The sequence below is a fragment of the Triturus cristatus genome, chromosome 4_2 (genome assembly GCF_964204655.1).
Source record: "Triturus cristatus chromosome 4_2, aTriCri1.1, whole genome shotgun sequence".
Lineage (NCBI taxonomy): Eukaryota > Metazoa > Chordata > Amphibia > Caudata > Salamandridae > Triturus > Triturus cristatus.
In genome coordinates this window covers 160,361,660-160,384,754 of record NC_140586.1, presented here as the reverse complement: position 1 = coordinate 160,384,754, position 23,095 = coordinate 160,361,660, and the positions used below count along the sequence as shown (strand labels likewise).

General features: G+C 43.5%; 1 protein-coding gene across 8 annotated transcripts in view; it reads right to left on the bottom strand.

Moving 5' to 3' along the window:
• Positions 1–23,095, bottom strand: part of STAT2 (signal transducer and activator of transcription 2) — a 574,746-nt gene that overhangs the window by 416,622 nt on the left and 135,029 nt on the right. For all 8 annotated transcript variants that reach the window (XM_085600900.1, XM_085600903.1, XM_085600898.1 and 5 more), the window contains 5 exons: positions 18,069–18,258; positions 17,303–17,447; positions 16,572–16,670; positions 7,439–7,531; positions 6,745–6,823 (listed from right to left, as the gene is read on the bottom strand). In XM_085600900.1, coding sequence (XP_085457026.1) covers positions 6,745–6,823; positions 7,439–7,531; positions 16,572–16,670; positions 17,303–17,447; positions 18,069–18,241 — 589 coding nt within the window. In that variant the 5' untranslated portion in view covers positions 18,242–18,258. The remainder of the gene's footprint in view (positions 1–6,744; positions 6,824–7,438; positions 7,532–16,571; positions 16,671–17,302; positions 17,448–18,068; positions 18,259–23,095) is intronic.

Below are 23,095 nucleotides of genomic sequence, written 5' to 3'. Positions count from 1 at the left end.
TTGAATGAAAGTTGCTTCCACACACAGCGCTTAAAGTTCTCTAACTCTGCATAAGGAAGCGACTGCGACCAAAAAAGACACTTTCCATGTAAAGGCCTGAAGTGAAGTAAATATATTGGTTGAAGGGGTGGACCACAATATTGATTAGGACAATGCTGAAGTTCCATGTATGCACACTGGATGCTCTAGGTGGGATACATTTCTGTAACCCTTTCATGAACGATTTAACAGAAATTTTACAAGCAGAATAATCTGTTTTTGAAGTAAGCAGCAACAGTTGACAAGTGTTCTTAAACAGAAGTAAACATGGTGTGCCTCATGCATGGAAAAGAAATATAGTACAATTTGCAATATAATTGCAGTGAATTAATAAATAGAGGAACATTGTCTAGAGTGCAGACTATCTGCTGTGTAGTGGTGTGATGAAGTCAAGATATCACACCTTTTATCCTCTGGCTTTTTTCGGTACTGAGGCTCCTTTCTAGGCCAAAAATCACAGGTTCTGAACAAGGTCCTGAAAAGGATTTGCCTCTGACCATTTGTTTTTAAGGCCAATTCGGTTTTCCAGGACTGAATCACACTGTATTTTGAGGCAGACTTACAGAAACCCTCAGGTGACCGAAACTGAGATGTGGACAGAATGAGCTTGGCCCCTCTATCATAAGGTGTTTGATCAGAGTGGCACTCTTGTGGAGGCAGTGTTCGTTTTGCAATGAGGTGGAGGCGTAGTAGCCTCAACTTTTCTTTTTCGACACAAATACTTCTACAAACCCTTGATGTTTAGAGAATTGTGTTTCGCTACTCTTGAAGGACCGTAAGAGTCCTCAGCAGAATCCTCTTCAGAGTCCTCAAATGCCCCTGAAGCTAATACGTGGAATATTTCAATTCCAATGGCATAAAATGTCTGCCTACAGTAACACCGGTTACAGATAGTCCATTTGAAATGCTTACATGCCAAACAGCTCTATTTGCAATGATCCACTAGGCATGTTATATACCAAATGTCAATCGAATTGTGGCAACTGTATTTTATAGCCGTAGAGGAGACGGAGGACCTGTAGTTGTTGATATTCTTAAGTACCGTCTAGTCTTCGATGACCTGCTTGAACCCTTTTTCCTCAATCTCGACAAATTCCAAGGCAAAACACGAACATGCAAAATCCCAACAAATGCCAGGAGGTGTTAACCACTGAGACTGCATTGATGGCTTAAACACCCCAGCACATGTTCACAGTTTCAAAATTTGGTAGTTTCTTCCCAAAACATTTCATGCTACAATTACTGCCCATGCCTTAGACAATGAGGCACCTGCGTAGGTTCCAGGTTCTGCAATTGGTTCCTATATCTGAGGAATACCCATTCACCATGAACCACAATAACACCCAGTAAGGCATTGAGCAGAGCGAGAGGTGAGTGTTAGTGGAAAGAACTTAAAGATGGTCCTGATGAGTGAAGAGGTAATTGTTTAAGCTCTGCAAATAAAAAAAAATCTAAACTGTGCATAAATTGAACTGTGTCTACCATAATGCGCCTAAGGAGAACAGACGCAACATCCATCTGAGTGAACCACAGCATGTGAGAGATTAATAGCTTTCTAACAGAAAGGAAATCAAATTAAGTTGTCCGTGTCTGTGAATGTGCAAACGCTTTATTTATTTCATATCAAACAAAACCAATATATAAGCAGCCTGCAATCACCTCTGTTGAAAGGAAAAAAAATTGAAACTCACTTCAGGAGATTTACACAATTAACTGAGCTAATATATGTCTGCTAAAATAATTGAAATGTAAGTAAACTGAAGATCAAAAATTACTAAAATTTGAGAAACGCCATCTACTGTAATGTACTGAAAGCAACTGGCAAATAGAGAGAAGCACACACCTGTGAAGTCTTTGCAATTGTAATCATAATCTAGTAAGCACAGATTGTTTCAGAATTGAACAGAAATGTACTCTTAGATCTCTGACTCACAGAGGCTATTCCGTGAAGATACTACCTGCAGCTAATAGCAATACTTTGTGTCCGGACTCAGTGCGAAACCTTGGTTGTACCACAATGTCTGATATGTTGAGTTTTAGTATTCTTTTCAATGGATTCTAAGGTGCAACAAACCAAATCCCAGTGCTTTGATTCGGACTTCTTATTGTTTCTGTTAACCAGACGAGAACACTGGCTAAAATGGCTGAAAAGGTGTGCTGATTGGGACCATCAAGTGAGCTTTCAGTGCTGGGTGACTGATGGACTAGTTAATAAGTACCCACTGATTTAAAGGATAGGGCAAGGGGAGCTAACTGGCGTCCTTGAGCAAGTAAGGGATGGCTATTAGTTTCCTTAAGTGGCAAGGGACAAGGATTAGAAGGCATGAGCTTGCAAGGTGTGCTGGCAGGCTTCCTCCAATGGCAAGAACTGGTACTTAGCATCCATGAGTGTGAGGGGTGTACACTGGCTTCTAGTATTCAAAAGTGGTGCCCACTAGTTTCTGTAGAAAATCTGCCTTTTCGGTCAGGAAACCCTGGATTTTTCGCCTTTTTGCTGAACCCTATTTTTGCTGACTGTAGATCACTTTCCACGTTACCCCTGCTAATCAGTAGTAAGGTGCTTGTGATCCCACTTTAAACATGGCGGAATCCATCATGGACTCTTTGTAGCATTTATTAAAAGCCCAATTCACAGATGAACTAGGATTTTTTATACATAGTAAGAGTTCCTGAGGCACCAGGGCAGTCAGGGGTTACTGGGCTCAAGTTATATCAACTGGAGTTGTTCACCACTCGTGTCCTGAGGCCACAGTACTACAGGATCGCAAACTGGATAACCAAGTACTCCTCTCCAGCACTTGATTCTCTCACGGTAGCGAGACAGAGCAGTCCAAGGCTTACTCAAGGAGGTGAGGTGGGTTTGACATTCAAAATACAGCTTACACCATAATACCAGCTAATAAGATCCATGTCCAATCACTGCTTTACATTATAACAGAAAAAAGTACTTTAATATATACAAGAAAAATATACCACACCTAAAACGGAGATAAAAAGTGAAAAACAAAAGTCTCTACCACCCTCTGGTCCCGAGTTCTGACCCCAAACAGTATTATAGCACCTGAATGCTAAGCACTATAAAAACAGTTAACAATGCACAGGGTTAATTTTCAAAGCTTGAGCAATGGGACCAATAATTGTTTTTCCATTGTATGGTTTCATCAGTTATATGAAGTCAAATGTTCCTGGTCCACCCATTGGTCTACCACCCAAAGCAACAGGAGTACCCACGCTTCCTTGGCGAGAACACCGCTCTGGTGGTGTCAGGGGTCTGGATAGGCGTGCTTGGTGGCTTGGCACAGTTACTGGTGGTCCACTAGTCCAACACCCACTGGGCTACCCGTAGGAAGGTGGTGGGTGGCCTTGGTGCCAGCCCACCCAGATTACTTCAGGTGACAAAAAAGAAGGCCTGTACCACAGAGCCCTCTAGTCGAAGTCTAGATTTTCTAACAGCAGGGCACCCAAGGGGATGGTGCTATTAGTTCAGAACAGGCAAGGACAAAGCTGGAGACTGTGCAAGTCCTGGGGCAGGGACCAAAGGTTGGAATGTTAAGTTCTTTAACAGGGCACTGTATCCCCAGCAACAGATGGTAAGTGAAAGCACCCACAGCACATGGCAGGGGTCAGGGGCGAAGGACCTGAACTTCAAAGGCAAAATGGAACATCCTCTGTCTTCCCCAATGTTGCTGTGCACCAAGATACCTTATCTTGTGCAGCTGTCTGAAATCTCCTTACGTCTCAAACGATGAATAGCCTCCACAAGTTGCAAACAGCTCGTTCTCTGCTGGGACACAGCTTGACGAGTGGCAGCCCAGCTCATTCCGTCAGACTGCTAAATGTATTCCTGGGTCTGAAAGGAGAATGGCAACCTAACTCCTGGGCTCAACTCCTGAATCTCAACTTCCTCGGCGACCCCTAGTGGGTGCCTTGTCAGAAAAAGTGAACAGCCTTGAACAAAAACTGGGCAATGGGGCCAGACTTTTATCATACCCTGAAAGACAGGCTATTCTAATCAAGAGGCATGCCATTTTTGCCCTCTAATCCTGTGCATGTTTCCTGCAGGTTCACTGAGAGATCAGTCCTTGTGAGGACGGCTCTCCCAGTCTCTTGGGACCTGTCTGTCCTATCCCGTAGAGAGGAATTTTAATTCACTCCAGACAAGGAGGCCCTGTCCAACACCCAGCAGAAAGGGAGAGTGTCTTCCAGCAGAGATAGCCCTAGCTAAATACAGATGCGCTAGTGCCTACCTCAACTCACCAAGCTTGTAGTAAGAATAGGGAGGGGCACCAGGGAGCAGCAATGTCCAGTAGAACAGATACCAGCTCTGCTCACATTAAACACAATGGCTCACCATCCTCACTCAGTGAACCCACTGGCTCTCAATACACACATCCCAAATACCACTGGGACTGCACAGACTACCATGAAGGAGCTGGTAGGCAGCCCCTCTTAAAGGGTACAGGTACCCTCCAAGTACATATTAATGCTGCCACCACTGTCAGTCTTCGACAGCCTGAGTAGAGAAGGCAGTAGCCACTTACTGTAAAAGAGGGATGCACTATTACATGCCTTCGACCTCAGAGCCAAGCTCTAGATTACATTACAAGTTCCATGTAAAGAGGAAGACCCTAAGTGGACATGCGAGATTGTAAGGTCCACTGAGGTAGAGATTAAGAAAACGTACACTACTTTAAAGCGACTTGACATGAGATCAACATAGGATAAGGAAGTATCCTCTCCAGAGCCATTCAGAAGATGTCCCGCCCCAACATAAGGAAAAAGTATTTTAAGAAAGTTACCTTTACCCTGCTTAAAGCCTCTTGAGGCTCATTTCCATGAGCCTCCAGCTGCAGCCCTCTAAGTGCTCAACCCTGAATGAGGTGTAAAAACTGCTCCCAGAGTGGAGACAAAGGCTTAGGTGTGGGGAAGTGTTTCTGTTGCTCTGGAAGGATGGCTATTTGGGCAGTGCAAAGAAAGGTAATTAACTTAAAATGGACCTCCCCTATCACACGCAGATGTCAGATTACACCCGGACAGGGCCCTCCCTTTGTTTCCCCAGTCAGTCAGGGTCCAATCCCAATGGGGAGTGAGCTGCTCCCAGAACTGGTTTGAAATGACCACAGAGGAGGGGCTGTATTGCTCAGTTCCCTGGACACACCTTTTGGGTGGGTACCCAGGTTCTGCACAAGTGGAGAATGGTTTCACCATTTAGGCAGAGAGGGGCACTCACTGTGGCACCATTTGCCAAAGGACACATATGAAATGCTGCAAAAGAGGGGAACTTTTACCCCATTGGTTATGGAGAAGTCAGGAGTCACCCCAACCCAGTAGCTGGTGTACGGCATAAATGTGACTCGCACCCTCAACCCTCTTTAGAACACTACCGGACCTGAGGAAGATCAGAAGGGGATTGAACCAGCTATAAGAGACCCGAGAAGAGCCCTGAAGGACTAGGCCTGCTCTCCTTTGTACCCAGGACAAGGTAGTGGACTCCAAGGGTCATAAGGCTGACCTACTATTCAAGCTACAGGGACACAACAAGCTACCAGAGGCCTTTCCTGAAACTGCCCAGCTGACCTGTTCCAAGTGGACCTGCTGGTGGGTTCTGCTCGAGTGAGTCTGGACCCCCCAAGAGCCATTCCTGAGGCCCTGGGACAACTGGTTGTGTCAAAGTGCACTCCTCTTGGCATCCTGCAAAACCTGGAGCTTAGAAACTATTTGGCTTCAAAGACCTCCAGAGGGCTGGCACAAACCTGCCAAACCATTCCAACCTAGATGCGTTGCAGCTGGGCTGAAGATTCAGGTTTCCACCACTCGGAGCAGCAGCAAATCTGATTCAGCAGAAATTCATGGAGACAATATCTGGCCTCCTGAAGCCCTCATTTCTGCAGCCTTGCCCCACTGGAAGAAGTTGGGCTCCGAAAAAGTGACTAAGAGCGTACAGAGAAATCTTAACTTGGAGAAGGCTTCAAACGTATCAAGCCAGCAAGGGACCTTCCTTGGAGCACGAAAATAGAATTCCTCCTGTTCAGGGCTTTCTTTTACTGCCAAAAACCAATGGCTTCACTGGGACCTCATCAAGTTATCCAATCTTGTGGAATCCTCCTCAGCAACAGGCTATTATGGCCTGCTGCCTTGCACAGCAGAAGATTGTGGACTTCCATTTTTTAGACTAAGCCAAATGTAAAACTTATGATCATGTCGAACTTCAAATCATGCCTAGATCCCGGTCTACCATGACCAGTTGACTGTTGGTGGCGCTTAACACTTTTTGTTGATATTTGTATTTGAAACTTGAAAAACTCACATCTCTGGTTCCCAGCATTGGATTTTTGTAATTTTGGTGTCATTTAATTTATTAAACTTGACTCTATACGTCTAAATTGGTTTGGGATTTATGTGCATTTACATTGTGACTTTATTGCTGTTTTAGTACTGCAAAAATACTTTTCACATTGTCTTCAAGTTAAGCCTGTCTGCTCTTTGGCATAACTACCAGAGGGTGAAATCAAATTCATTTAGTGACTTTAGTCACTGACAAGGGCTGTTTCTATTACATAATGTGGGTGAACATCCTCCGCAACTAATAAAGCAATTTCTTACAATTTCCAAGACAGGGCGAGTCATGTGCATTGGTTTCATGAGGAGAGGGGTGATGACTAGATTCCATGAGTGGGTGTGTGGCGATGACTCGGTCCAACTCACCTTGAGCTTGGTAGGTTTTGTATCGGAAATCAAACATCTCCTGCAGTTCCTCCAGGGATTTCACTTCTAGACCGATGGCCTGAAAAATAAATTGGGCTCAAGTAAAGAGACTTGTCTCAGCAGAGGTCCATACACAGACAGGGGAAGCGACAGATGTGTGGATTTCACTACTGCATTAAAAGTGGGTGCAGCCAGTCAGGGATAAGGTGTATTAGCAGAGCTGTCTGTGTGCCCCAATAAAGGGACAGCGAAAGATGCTCTAGTCAGGACTGAAATCCACCGGCTGCTGTGGGGAAAGCAAGGGTGTGTGTTTGTATGTGTTTGTGGGACAGACAGTGGGAGTGTGTGGGAGAGAATGTTTGCAGGAGAGTGTGAGAGTGTTTGCTGTGTGTGTGGCAGATGAGGGAGTGTCTGAGTGTGTCCCATTACAGAATAAAGAGCATGATTTATTTTAAATCAGATCTGATGTAAACTCGCTGAGGTATACAAGTTCCAGAACAGCAACAATGGATGTACTCAGGCCGAGCTGTATGTCAGCCCAAGTCATGGATTGACTTTTGGTGCTATAAGACAGAAATAAGGTGCAATAGCTGAGTGATGCGTGTGTCCCTGAAAGATACAGCAGTGTGTGCTGCAGGTACAGACTTGTGCACAGCAAATTTGCATGAAGAATAATGCATGTTGTTGAGCCTACCTGCACCCTCTTTTTCATCTCCATCACTCGATGTTCAATCTCTTGTTGTCTTTGGTTCACCATTGTAATAGTTGAGTCGTGTTCTGGAAGACTCTGAGAAGAGGAGGAGCACATTAACGTGAGAGCTTTAGGTTCACCAAGGTCACAATGCAATAGCGGGCCCTCGCAAAGGAACCCAAGCTGGTACTATGGAATAAGAGAAAATGCCATCTTCCCTTAACTTCACATTTCCCCCTCTAGGCATTCCCATAAAGAGTAAAAAGAATGAAAGCATTAGCCTCTTCAGGATTACATTCTGCTTTGTCCCTTACATAAACCTGAAACCATAAACAATATATTACAGGAATGCTGTAGCGGGGCTCCTGCTTTCCCTGAAGAAGCGAAACCACATCACTCTGACTGGTATCGCATCACTGGCTTCTATGCCAAAAGTTCAAAGAATTTACAAAAGTATGTAGGCTGAGCAGTGCTTTCAACAAGAAAAGACCAAAACATTCTCATGAAAGCCTGTCCCATGCACACCAAGTTGATCACACTTTTGCACTAATCGTTCAACATTGCAACGCTAAGCAAAAGAAAAAAAATACGTGCTAGGGATTGCAATGTCCTATGTGCTCATACAAATCCCATTTGCAAGGCCGGTTACAACTTTCAATTTACGAAAGCACTGAAAAGTTGGACTATTAGTACGGAACACTACTGTTGCCAGGCACGTCACATCTTACTGAAATGATAACTCATTGTCTGACTTGTTTTTCAGTGCTAAGAAGCCTTCTGAATGTGGGCGCTGTGCTATAATAGCTAGGAATTCATGTAATTGTGAATGGAGGGGTTAGAGACTAAGCTCCCTAGTTGAAGCAGAGTCACACCAAGATAGTACAGTGCCCAAGATCAAGTTGTGTCACAAGAAACCAAGTCACTGTCACAAAGCATGGTCCCACAACCAACAAACTCAATGTTAACTCTCGCTGATCAGTGACAAGTGAACAGGATGTCGAGCTTTCCACAACAGTGCTAGATACCCAATGATTAGTACAGATCTCGTTCTGTTTTAGTACAAAGAAAATTATTCCAAATCACCCCAGCCTTTCAAACTGGGTTAAGCAAGTCAAGGGCAGGAGAAGTGGGAGAGCTGAAGTGGGAAGGCTTCTGGCTCCTAGGAAATGTCCAGCTTATAAATGGGGACAGTGAATGAGCGAGCTGTGTCAGCTATGCTTTCAGGAGGGAGGTCTAAAGAGAAAAAATAAACGAACACATCAGAGGTAGACAAAGGTGAATAACTGTACAGAAAGTTAAAACAAGCATTTGCAATGCACTAGGTCTCGCATTTGCGAGATTTTAAGTTCTTGGCATTATAAATGACAATGTCTTTTATTTATGTATTTTGAAAACCTGTAAGCGGATCGTAAACACACAATTTGTACTTACAGTCTTTGCTTACAAGAACCAAGGCTAGCAGTAACTGTGCTTCTTTTACTGCCAGACTTGCTTTTCATAAGCAAAGACTATTCGTACAAAGTGTGTGTTTACGATCCGCTTGCAGGTTTTCAAAGATATAAATAAAAGGCATTGTCATTTAAAATTTCATTTGCAAAGAATACATTGGATCCAGTGCAAGTCTTGCCATCTCTGACCTCGACCATCCCCGTTCTGCAAACAGGAACTTTGAGAAACCTTACATAATGCGGTCACCAAGGTAGAAGATTCTGTCCAGGAATATTCTACGCTTTTGTCTACCATGAGCTCGGTATTTAGCTTAGTAAAGCGGGGCTACGGTTCTTTAAAGGAACCACTCAGTGTATCTCATCCACATTTACTCGTGACTATAAGCGTAGCACGATCAGATGAGAAATAAAAAATATTTAAAACACTCCCGTGCTAGAACGATAGTACAGACTTACTTTTCCATGCAACTTAAACACAACAGGAAGATGCATGCACATTACAAATATGATCATAATACGCAGGAGGATAGAGAACACACTGCATGCATGCAAAATCAGGACACATTAGCTTACAAAGAAATAATCATACACAAACCCAGGAAGTATAAGTTAAACATACACTGTGTCATGGCTCGCTCAGGTTACACTGAAGGGTGTATACACAAGACTGTGGCATGCTCAGGTTACAAAAGATAGAAGAGCACTGGCTCAGGTCACTTAAGGCACTTAGTAAGAGGACTTCTATCCACTGAACATTTCAATTGACAAATACTTGGGTGCAGTTAATAAATAACAACAAATTGGAACAGGAAACTACAAAACTCATCACGTCTAGCACTGTTTAACTGAAGCTCAAATTAAGCCAGAATTTCCAAAACAGCGCTACTAACCTCAATATACCATATCCCAAGTCACCCAAGCTATTTTCAAAGACTGATGGCTCACTAATAACCAGTTTCCAATAGAAAACTCACATTTTCCGTGTCCCTCTCATTCACAGTGGGCAAAGGTGTTCTTGTGGACATCGTACTAACTGTTGTGAAAATCAGCTGGACAGGGGAGGATATCCGGGGATCCCTGAAAGGATTGTCTCAATAGCTGTAACTTAGTCCAGAGGTGGGGCGAGTTACAGTCCGTTAACGCAGAGGGTGCGGGGTATCCTGCCCCCGCTCTAAGCGGCACAGGGTCATTGCACAGACAACAGCAGAGCTAAACACGGGAGGTGGGGGTCAGTGCATCGATATAAAGTGCTAATTAAGGGGAGTCAAACCAATGGGGAAAGAGTTAGCCAGGCCAGAGAACCCCAGCGCAGCCCATCAAAGCAGAGGCCGTAGCACAGCAGTGCATTCTGCAGAAAGCTCACAAAGCACGAAAACTGACACTGCCAGGACTCCTTGGACGTCGCAACTCTCGGACCCGGCGACCGGTTCTCATGGGTGTCAGCAGATCCCCTGTCCACTGCTTCACTCAGATCCTCCACCAATACCTCCGCTCCCATCCATGATGGACACTGCACTTCCGTTCTACCCAGCCAAATAATCGAATGCTGGGCTCCCTGCCAAAAGTAACGCAACGGTGGCCTGGCTGTACGGTCTGTCAGTGAGGCCGATGTTTCTAAGGGAAACAATGGTTGTTTAAGCTATCGGAGAAAGGAGTCTGGAGCAGGACTGGGCTGGAAGAAGGCCCATTCGGTCGTAACCTGAGGGCCCCAATAAATATGACAGGCACACAATAATTTGTGTCAGGGACTGACCCTGAGCGTTCAGCCTCCCTTGTATTTATACCCTCGGCCCCCAGGTTGCTCGTGGTTATCAAGGCTGTTGTGACAAAGTGGCTCACGATAGTGAATTAGTGACGGTGTTGCTTGAAGGACACCGCGTTGTTTTTTTTTAACTTTAACACTGAGCTTGGTGTCCTTAAAGCGGGCGCTGAGCTCCGTGTTAAACCAAAACAAAAAAACATTAAAGTAATAAATGAGCATAGCACTGCAGCCGCCATTATCCCCAAAATAGTGCTCACCCACCAGAGAAAGCCCACGTGTAACGTTGCAAGTAAAGGATCCAGTCGGGATGGGCCGTCCAAAAAGGAAACAGGGCGGTAACAAAGAAGCCTCATCCTCAATCGGAGGCCAACGTTTTACATAAACAATGACGCCACCCAATCACAAAGATGGGCGTGGCTTTAAACCCACTACAGAAATGTATCGATTACAAGAGGCCTTGAAGAGCGAGGAGCTCATGTGCGCTCCAACGCAAGGCGAGACCTAAAAAACGTTCTAACGAATGAGTGGGTTCTAAATGTGCACTGAATGGAGGGAGAATTATGCCAGCGTAGTGGACACTGAAATTATACATCTCCACCCCGCTTTCATTATACTATATTACATCATTTTAAGAATGCATTCACATCATGGGTATGACTAGAAGAGCAATGTAGTTCCTATCTGTTGGCCTGATTGTGATCTATATGGGAAGAATTGGGTGTTGTGCGTGAGGGCTGGAGGGTTGCTCCAGTCTTGTCACCACAGAGTTGGTACTACACACATGCAGGTCTCTGATGCAGAAGATGCTTTGGTTGTTAGGGTCACGCATGTCGCTATGTACCATCTTCAAATGAGTGGCTTAAGCCGGATGCCTCAGTTGTGCCTTACTAGTGAAGCAGGCAATGCTGGTGGCTCTGGATTCAAGACAAAGGTGGGTGAGTGGAATACAGCTGGGAAACAAATCATTTTTTAGTGCTCTGCAGAATTCCTGATGATTAGGAGAGTTTTGTGATTTATGCTGGGATAGGATTTTAGAGTCTAGCCATCTCAACAAAAAAAAGCACTGAATTTCTGAACCAGGCATTGGTCAAGAGTGGTGCCAATTCCGACCAGATGGCCCTTCTTGGTCACTGTGTGAGGAGTTTATGTTGCATAAAGGTCGGTCTAGAACCACTGATGGCTCAAAAGATTGATGCAGTGAGCCTTCAAGGAGGTAAACCTGTCCATGGACAGGATCTGATAAGCTAGAAGGACAGGAGTGTCATGGTTACGGCTTCGAAGGTGTAAAAGTCTGAAGCCTGTGCAGAACAAAACCTGGCCACTAGGGTACAGTTCACTGGCAAAACCTAGGCAAAGAGGACTACCTTGGATTTCCAAGATCTTGAGGGAGTAGGATATGTGTTGCAAGGTCCTTGTTGTTTAGAACCTGGTTTACCTGGGATACGAGTGAGAGTGAATATAATCATCTCAAAGTTCCTCACCTTGCTGGAGGCGGGTGGGAAGGTCCTGGTTACAGAGATCATTGAACCCTCGGGTGGGCCTGTTTTGGCAACCAAAGAGTTCAACACCAAGAGTCCAAGACAGAGAATTTTTTCAGTTTGAAGAATATAAGATTGTAGTCAGTGTACTTGTGAGGCTGAAGGATATAACCAATTCTCAGAAAGTAATGAGGTTAACATTGAAGAGAAGGGGAGCAATACTGTGGTCTCATAGATAGCTTGAGTTACTAGGAAAAGTGAAGCCATAAATGGAATATCTTGTATTTTGAGATCACCCAGACTCTAAGACAGAATGGTGGAGCAAGATCATAAGCCAAGGGTAGGTAAGGTGGGAGAGCAGCGGCTCCACTCTGATTGACTGTTGATACGATGATGTACTATATAGCAATCAGCAAGGTTTTATTTAAGCTGCAGAGGGAAATCCTATTTGGTAGTTGGAAAGAATGTTGTTTTCCTACAAAACAAACAGTTGCAAGAAGGCCTTTCTCTCTGTAAGCTTTCCCAAGAGGCCCAATTGCAATAATCCTGAGGTTTGCAGGTCTGAGTAGTCAAACACTTGTTTCTTAGATATATGCTTGATGTAAGAAATTTTGAGGTTGATACTAAATATGCTGGTGAGGGAGTGTTAGATGAACTCTCTTACCTGGCGAGCAGTCAACTGAAAGTGGAAAGAAGCCTGTGGCAAGGAGTCTTGGGTTTGGTGGTTGTTAGTCGGAGGAATTAAAGGAATTTGTAGTGTGTGTGTGTGTGTTTTTTCGTAGAGCATGTATATAGCCGATAGGCTGCAGACCTCTATCCGGTCAACAAGTGATTAGAGAGGTAAACGAGAGTGGAATTAGATTGCTATTTTGTCACTATGTACAGTTTTTCAAGACATGCGTCCTCAACTATTTCCTCTACTGGAGTAGGGGTTAGGGTGGGAGGGTCCGGCTGGATATTGGGACATAATTCCAGATCCTCATTGCATAAATCGAGAAGACCTGCTGCCTTGTGTTTTTTAGGTCTCACTGAGTCAGCGCGCATGCGCTGCTTGGAGAGACTTTAGTAGATGAGTTTTCAAAGTGCTGCTGGCTGGCGACAAGCTTGCGTTCACGCGAGCGTGCATGCGCGAACCGCCAGCCTTCAGCACCATCTGTCTTTCCTCTCCCTTGCTCCCTGCCTCTGCCCCTCCCCCACCACGTCTCGAGTTAATTCGCACTTACAAGCGCTTTCACTTTTGCCGTCTTGTATATCGCGCTGCCCTTCTGTACCTCTCTATGCCCCCTGTATCCCTCGTTACACTCTGTTGCCACATCTACCCATATGCCTACTTGTGTGTATCTATGGACCCCTGCTGGCTTACCTGCACCATTATCCGACACCCTGCATATCACGGCCTTTCCTGCCTGTGCCTACTCTCCACTCTGTGCTCACACACTACCACTTCGTCCTATGTGTCACCAACTCTGCTCTCACTGTTCCACCCAGGACGGCAGTCTCCTCAGGGTTTCCTCCACATGTTATCAAGCAGACATGAGTCTTTCTCCTTTAAAATATTGTCTGTTTAACATGTTTTTTGGTACTATAAGTGCGCTGATGTCCCCCAGTGGCACACCCGAAATAGTACATAGCAAATGCTGAAAGGTACAGGATGTATCAGATAACAAAATCACTACTTCTTGTAGTAATAGTGTAGAAATTGAAACTTGGATGTTAGAGAGCCTGTGAATAAATGCAGATATAGGTTTATTTATTTTTGTAGGTCTTGCTCAATTGCTTAGCCATCTGCAGACCATATTGTTGCGAATTCTTTACAAAATACGTATAGTAGGCTTTAGCGCCACCCACAGAAATATTACTCTTTGAGCTCATGCGATTGGCTGTCTGATGTATTATTTCACCTTCTATAAAGTGCTTTCACTGGAATGCATGAGAGACTATTTGGTCTAAAAAGCTTCTGTGATGGAGGACCTGGCATAATATAGTATGGTGTTATTTATTTTTGGATTCTTTGTTAAGAATGCTGGATATCCTTCTGCCATCAAGCCAGAACTAATTATTTCTTACTTTCACTTAAATACGGAAACACCAAAAACTCTCCTATTATTTTTTATGCTGTGTCCCCCTCCTCCTCCTTTATTTCTGCTTCAGGTACCTCCTCTCTGCTTCTCTTCAATCCTTTTTGAAAAAGGAAAACAAATTCATACGCACCTTCCTTTAATTGCTGTTTTTAGACCTGACTTTTGAGACTGCTTTATCCATCTCACCAGACTATTGTTTATAAAAACAAGCATTGGCATAGCCAATAGGTCTCGCCTATTGGCAATAATATAAAACATAACAAAAAACATAAGAGCCCGAAGGCGAGACCTATTGGCTATGCCAATGCTTGTTTAATTTCTTCAGCGGCTGCACGTGTGCCAAGAGCCACCACAGAGGTGGTAACATCGTTAGCCAGATAGCGGGTGTTTCTGATTGTGATGGCTTAGTAGAGGATGCAGTTGGTTTTGAAGATGATGAGGGCCAGCAGGCAGAGTCAATAGAGTTCAATCAGTGTGTGGGCAATGTGGTCACATTTTTTTATGCACTTAAAGAGGTGTGAACCAGCACGCAGAATGCCCCTAAGGGAGGCGAGTGAGGAGTAAATTAGGCTATTGAGCATGGTGTAGCCATCATCCATATGCATGAATGAGATGGCTTGATAAGCAGTGAGGTGGGAGTTTGACCATGAGGTTTGGATCAAGGGTTCGGGTTTTGGCTGTGTGGAAGTAAAGGTTCATTGAAAGTTATGGAATTTTTTTTAAAGTGCTCAGTTCTTTGGATGAGCAGGTGGCTTTGGTAGCACTTGCCATGTAAGGTTATCTCTGCTTTTTCTGAGGCTACTTTTCTATAACCTACTCGACCAAATGGTATAAAAACATAAAATAGGCATCCAGGTGAAGCGTCACTGTATGTTCAAAACATAGGTTTCAGGAAGGTTCATATAAGGGAGGGTGCCATATAGGTAATCTTTCTGATTTCTCCTTTTGTTCCCCAGGTTCAGACAACTCATGGGTTGATGATATCCATCATGCGGCTATTTTAGGATGTTGATCCACCACGGCACTTGAGGGGCCTGGAAACACCTTGCGTGCGGGATACAGTGCGCGTATGGTGTCTATACCATTTGGTCAAGCCAGAAAAGTTACAAATCCATCGACAGTACCTGTATCTGAGGTGTTTTTTTCCTGAAGAAGGCATTTTTATGCCGAAACGCGAGTAGAAACCACCCAGGAGCTGAAGTCGCTTCACAACACAGATACACACTTGTGTTCTAATAACCTACACACAAGGCGCATCTACAGAAAATGTTTAAGACAATCATGTGTGTCATAAAGATATAGAATACATCAGATTATATATAGTACATTTTGCTTGATTAATTTTTAAATTGCTGCTTATATTCATATATGTATATATATTTCTTTGAATGTTCAGTCTGAATACTGAGATGGATGCGGTGTGTGTGTGTTTTGCTTAATTTCATGTTAAAACAAGGAATACTTCAGTATCAATAAATACTTTTTTTACTTTTTCATTATATTGGCTTGTGTCTTTCCTGATATTTCATCCATTTCTGTCATTATAATTGTCTGAAATTGCCCTCTGAATTTACAGTATGAATTATATCGATGGCAACAGCAAAGGTAAATGAGCCATTATGGCAAGTTATCTGAGAAGATACAGAAAAAGTTATCAAGCATCAAGCTCTTTCAAGCACTAAGAGGACCACACAAGGGAAGCAGCTACAGGAACTCCCTCCTAACTTCTACGCCCCAACTGGATTTGCATGTTAGCTGCTCAGGCTCGACAACCTGGGAGGTTAATAAAATACAGAAATTGAGAGGAAGATAGATGAGAAGTCTAATCAAGCCAAAGTAAGTAACTCCAGCATGGTGATTGGGTAAGGGGAAGGAGAAGACAAATTGCAACAGTCATGTGATCAGAGTAGGAGGAGGCCTGTGGATCAAGTAGCACAGAGGTGGCAGGGAAGATGGACTACTGCAGCATAATGGAGAAGCAGATTTAAAATTTGAAGTAGGTGCAGATTGAAAACTGAGCACCTTGGTAAAATAAATTAAAGGCACAACCAAAAGAATGCAAGCAATCAGCAATGCAATGCAGCAAGCACAAATGGAAATGCAAATATCACCCCATCTCTTTATTATCCGCTCTCATCAGGGCCTGGATTAAGGCTCATTTACAGAGCTCACAAATCTCGTACATCGGAGGGCGGGAACGACAACATTCAGTCACTTGATTTACGCTAAATTGTCAGCAACACCTCTACTGAAGCGACTTTTTCTCTATTTAACATCATTATAAAGTTCCTGCTCCCACTATTTCTTTACACCCAAGTAAAACACAAGTGTGGGTTATATAAAAACAAGGTAGCGTAATAAATGTACCTGCTTAGCATCATTGGCTGCAGATATGATCTTTCGCTCTTCCTCGAGGACATCAAATATAATCTGTGCTAATTGTACCGGGCACTCCTGATACTGAGCCTGTGGATTAATAAAAAAAAACACACATTTTATCTCAAATTGCATGATAATCCGGTGAGAGGGCAGCTGCAGGGTGGAGGTGTCTCAGAACAATGAAGGAAGGAGAAGAAATTGGGCCAATGTGCCCAACTGCTAGAGCATGAATCCTTGGGTACTGATGGCACCAATGCATAGCCACTACTGCAGAAATTGAGAGCTCCAGCGGAAAAGGCACCGGCATGGGGTTTGGAGTAATCAGGCTGGCTGCAGAGGAACCCAAAGCCCCAGTGCGGTTCATCTATTTTTGGAAACTCCAGTGGCTATTGGAAGGCATGCTGTACTTCAGACAGAGACAACACGAAACCAGCGTCATGTAACCACGTGCTTTAAAGGTAGTATGCCATCTGCAGGAACAGTTCTACCAAGAAATCTCTACCCTCCCTCCCCAATCCGCCTGAGGGTGGCGCTGCACTCGCTTCCAGCCCTTACACCGCTCCCAGCACTGGTGCTGCACTGCACTTGAACGGTGCTACGTTCCCTAGGTGTCCACACACTGCTGCACTCTCCTCCCGCACGTTCACGCCTTAGGCAGGGCGTGCATTTCCTGGCCGTACACTATGCTGTCTGTAATCTGGTGGATTGTTGCACAGTACCTGGATCTCCTGCTTGAACTTGAGCATGCTGCGCCGTTCTACGATTTTCTGTTCCTGGGTGAAGCGGCTGTGCTGATAGTCCAGGTGTTCGAGCAGATTCTGAAGCTGGACCCGAGCCACAGAGCGATCCCGCTTGGCATGATTCCTGGGGGAGAGGTAAAGAGGGGGGGGGGAGAGAGGGAGCAAGAGAGAGAGGGGGGGGAGAGATGTGTAAAGACAGGCGAGAAAATACCACTCGGCTGCTCCTGACCGGACTTCCACACTCCTCCTGGTGACATAAGGTGTGAGAAGATTGCAGGTCTACGGTCAGTAGAACACTTTAAAGCTTTCACACTGCACCTATTGTGGGGGGTATCTGATCCTGGCAATTGAGGTACTCTTTGATTACCTTGAAATGGTTGTACAGCATGAAACTGTTCTAGAGGCACATGGTGTGCAGCTGTCTGCCATCAAGATTTTGGGTATGGAAGTTTTCTTTGAAAATGAAAAGTTGTAATATTGGATGCCCAGCCTCGTTGTCATTGGCTGCTTTGGGCCTAACTGGTATGTTTTTCTGGTTAACTTATTTGAAATAATCCCTTGCTTATTTGTACAGTATATGTTTGCCTTCAAGACAATTCGTTCACAAGCATCCACACTGGGTGGAGAGGATTCAGCTAGCCTCACATATAGTTAAAGTGGCAACCAACAGGGAAGAAGAACCCTTGCGGCATTAGTTATACCTGCTCTTAGACAAACCGTGGGAATGGGGATGTTTCACACTCACCAGTCCTGAGACTCAATCCACGCGGCCAGGTAGTGGCGCACCTCCATCGGCAGGACCCCAGAGCTGTACAACTGCCAGACCTGCTCTTTGTACTCCCCGTCCAAGTCGCACAGCGCTTCCCACTGTCTCATGGTGGCACAGGCTGGGAGGTCGGCTCGCCAGACAGGGGGCATTCAGTACAGATAAAGACCTGTTTGGAAACAAATACAGCATCATCGGTTGTCTTATGATGTCCTCCGGCCGCTGTCCATGTATATCACCCAGAGCAGGCTCGACAGACCCTGCATACCCAACAAACTGCTGAGGAAGGAGCAACTCACCGGTGCAAACTGTTCACAGACTATGAGGAAGACATCTTTTCGAACAGTAAACACAGCACAGGAGCTTCAGTGAACAGAAATAGCAGAAAGATATTGACTGCTAAGCAAACCTTGCAGAGACCACACTTCAAGCAAGCAGAGGAACAGAGACCAGACCACCAACACGCTTATAAAGCAAGCTACCCATGCTCACTGATAACAGATCCTCTTCGCTGTTACCAATGCTGTGCTGAAAATCGTGGCAGATACATAAACAAAATACCTCTGGCACCATTAATCACAGTGTTCTTTTAGCCACACTAGTCTTTTTAATTGACTTTGGACATCAACTCATAATTTTAAGTTTTTCATCAAATCTTTTTTTTCCCTGAGACATTTCCTTCATCGAGTATATTTACACATCTCCTACATTTATGACAACATGTAAAACATTTATATACAAAACAAATACACATTTATGTTGTTCTTAAACACACTCTCGACTAGTTAGACAAAAAGACATCATACATTTTTTGACATTACACACCATATATACACATTTTCAACTGATATTGAAAAGGGGTTTGTCTCCCTTTCTGTCCTACTGTTTTGATAACATGATGTTTTTGGGACCGTATAGCCCTTGGTCCTCAAAATGTTTTAATTTGTAAAGTCCTAAATAGGGTCGGAGAGTATTTCCAAAAGCTAGTGTAGAGGGGCGGAATTTAAACCGCTGAGCAGTCCATAATGGATCGTTCTCTTCTTTTTCTAGTTGGCTCCGAACCGCTATGTGATTAGTGCCAACGCGTTTCGACCGTAAAAGTTAGGACCAAAGAAATTCTGTTCTCATTAAGATCTTCTTCAGGGCTAGGCGTATTTTTGGTAGGACATCTTTTCACCTAAAAAGATGACATATGGTGATTTTTAGTGTGTATTCTTACATAGAATATACAAACGAACTGCTGCGTTAATATTTACTCACATACTGAATTTTATCCTGCTTCATGCAGGTGCAGTAACTTCCTGCCTGTTTAAATAGAATTCAAGATGACTTCATGAGATTGGAGCTCCTTATCTTATGTAGATGTTTCCAATGGTTATAATGGGATTCAAGCACATACCCGACTGTTGTGTATAGAGTCCTTCCAATGTGGTGTTTCTGAGGCTCTATTCTACGTTTCCTAGTGGATAAAACAAATAATACCATAATCAGTTCCTAACCTTTTTTTTGTAAAATTCATTACTTCTACTGTGTTTTCTGTGTTCCATACATGCTGCCGTTTTTGTATCGATTAACGCCTGTGTGCAGATCTTAAGCATTTTTTATAATAGAATATGAACTAATACTTCTTTCCTCGTCCGCTTTGTGGTCTACATTAGCGTGCATTCTCACGCTGAGTGGTATAAAAGGAGGTGCTTATATACACATTCGCTCATGCCTTGACTTCAAAGGCTGGTTACATCAATTGCGCAGCGTATTCACGTACTCCCACTTTTCGTGCAGTATCGCTCTGAGTAGTATGGGAAAGCGGTATTTGTGAGCGCACCCGCTCGTACCTTTACTTCAAAGACTTGTTGCTTCAGGCGTGCAGCATCTTCGCATATTCCAACTCTTCATCTGATTCCTTCACCTCTCGTTTCCGCGTTTGGTGTGGATGGCGTAGTCCGTTCTCTACCGTCCTTGGATATTTATATTCGTTGTCATGGCGACGCCTGACGTTCCGACATCGATTGTTCTCAATGGTTGGTTACGACCCAGCGTCACTAGTTGGTGTGACGTATTATGTCTGTGCTTTTTTTTTAAGAGAATTTCTTTATTTGTATACTAAGCATTTTTTAGAAAGATGCATATATCTCCCATGGTTTCACGCATAAGTTAAATGCACATTTGGCGATTTTTAAAGATTTTACAGGCATACTTGACAAAATTGCATGTTCCTCCCATACTTTCGTGTCATAGTTGGATTCACGGACATTTTTGAAGTCTTATTTCGATCCAGCATTTCCATAAAGCTTCCATAGGACTTCCCTACGTCATCCAGTGCTTTTTCCACCATTGTGTGTGTTGTTATACGCTATATCAGCACGTTGCACTCTGTCTTAGGCTCGTCTAATTGGACAGCACGTACTAGCGGCGCTGTCTGCTTTTAGTATATTTCTTACTGAGTGTCTGTGAAAGCTTTGTTATTTTGAGCATACTCAACGGCGGTGCTGCAGGGCGCCTATGATACTTTGTTGAGGTCAACCTTTTTATTAGTTACAAGGGTTAGCCTTTTGGTTGTGTACGAGTGTGGTTTATCGTAACTTGCATGGTTCTGAAATGCAGTTGTTGGGAGATCAGTCAAGTATATACTGTATTTCACATTTGTTGGCAAGTCTGGTGGATTTTATTTAACTCACCCAAATTGCTTAACCGCAATTTATCAATTCCGACATTTCGTTTAAACCGTTTTCAGTTGTACCCAAAAATGTAATGGTTTTTGCCTCAACTTTGGAGAGGACAATGTCAATATTGCTTCCAGTTATATGACGTAGCACAGTCCACCTCATATAGTTTGGCCAATGTCCTTTTTCTATACAGTGAGCCACCATGGGTGCATTAGGGGTCTTACATCTGATGCGAGAACGATGTTGTGAAATGCGTTTTTTTACAGGCTGGCTTGTTTTTCCAATATACGCTTTAGTGCATGGACAGATAACACAGTAGATGACATTGTGGGTGTTGCAATTCGTGAAGTCCTCATGTCTGATGTATTTCTTGCCATATATGAATTTTGTTCCTTCATAGTGCAATCGCAGGATACACAGTTGCACATTTTCAGTGGCCTTTAATTGGTGGTAGGGCCAACATTGTTCACTAGGTCGTAACCAACCATTGAGAACAATCGATGTCGGAACGTCAGGCGTCGCCATGACAACGAATAAAATATCCAAGGACTGTAGAGAACGGACTACGCCATCCACACCAAACGCGGAAACGAGAGGTGAAGGAATCAGATGAAGAGTGGAAATATGCGAAGATGCTGCATGCCTGAAGCAACAAGTCTTTGAAGTAAAGGTACGAGCGGATGCGCACACAAATACCGCTTTCCCATACTACTCAGAGCAATACTGCACGAAAAGTGAGAGTACGTGAATACGCTGCGCAATTGAAGTAACCAGCCTTTGAAGTCAAGGCATGAGCGAATATGTATATAAGCACCTCCTTTTATACCACTCAGCGCGAGAATGCACGCTAATGTAGACCACAAAGCGGACGAGAAAAGAAGTATTAGTTCATATTCTATTATAAAAAACGCTTATGATCTGCACACAGGCATTAATCGATACAAAAACGGGAGCATGTATGGAACACAGTAAACACAGTAGAAGTAATGAATTCTACAAAAAAAAGGTTAGGAACTGACTAGGAAACTTAGGATAGAGCCTCAGAAACACCACATTGGAAGGACTCTATACACAACAGTCTGGTATGTGCATGAATTCCATTATAACCATTGGAAACATCTACATAATTAAGTCATCTTGAATTCTATTTAAACAGGCAGGAAGTTACTGCACCCGCATGAAGCAGGATAAAATTCAGTACGTGAGTAATATTAACGCAGCAGTTCGTTTGTCTATTCTATGTAAGAATACACACTAAAAATCACCATATGTCATCTTTTTAGGTGAAAAGATGTCTTACTAAAAATACGCCTAGCCCTAAAGAAGACCTTAATGAGAACAGAATTTCTTTGGTCCTAACTTTTAAGGTCGAAACGCGTTGGCACTAATCACATAGCGGTTCGGAGCCAACTAGAAAAAGAAGAGAACGATCCATTATGGACTGCTCAGCGGTTTAAATTCCGCCCCTCTACACTAGCTTTTGGAAATACTCTCCGACCCTATTTAGGACTTTACAAATTAAAACATTTTGAGGACCAAGGGCTATATGGTCCCAAAAACATCATGTTATCAAAACAGTAGGACAGAAAGGGAGATAAACCCCTTTTCAATATCAGTTGAAAATGTGTATATATGGTGTGTAATGTCAAAAAATGTATATGTCTTTTTGTCTAACTAGTCGAGAGTGTGTTTAAGAACAACATAAATGTGTATTTGTTTTGTATATAAATGTTTTACATGTTGTCAAATGTAGGAGATGTGTAAATATACTCGATGAAGGAAATGTCTCAGGGAAAAAAAATATTTGATGAAAAACTTAAAATTATGAGTTGATGCCCAAAGTCAATTAAAAAGACTAGTGTGGCTAAAAGAACACTGTGATTAATGGTGCCAGAGGTATTTTGTTTATGTATCTGCCAGTATATTGATTTCGGCTTCTGGTTTCCTAAATTGAATAATTCCCCTATGTTTTATACCCACGTGCTGAAAATCGTGGCACTGCTTAAGGAAGCTTGCTTGTCTCTATAGCTCTGTAGCTTTCAAACACAAACACACCCAAAGACAGACACAAGGAGAAGCAGACAGGTTGAGTGACAGGCATAAACATTGATGCTAGATGGATGGATGCAAATTTCATGTCCGTTGGCTACAAAAATTAAATTTAAGTTAGACACAGGATTGTAATATCAAGAACCCATCAAATTGGAGGTCTTATTTTGAGAAAAACATATTTCCACTGTGTGATTGAGTATTTCAGTCTCCACGCACATTCAATGCTTTCCTTAAAATGGAATAATCATCCCTTGGTGATAGAGGGAACTCTTTTTGCTCATTCCATCC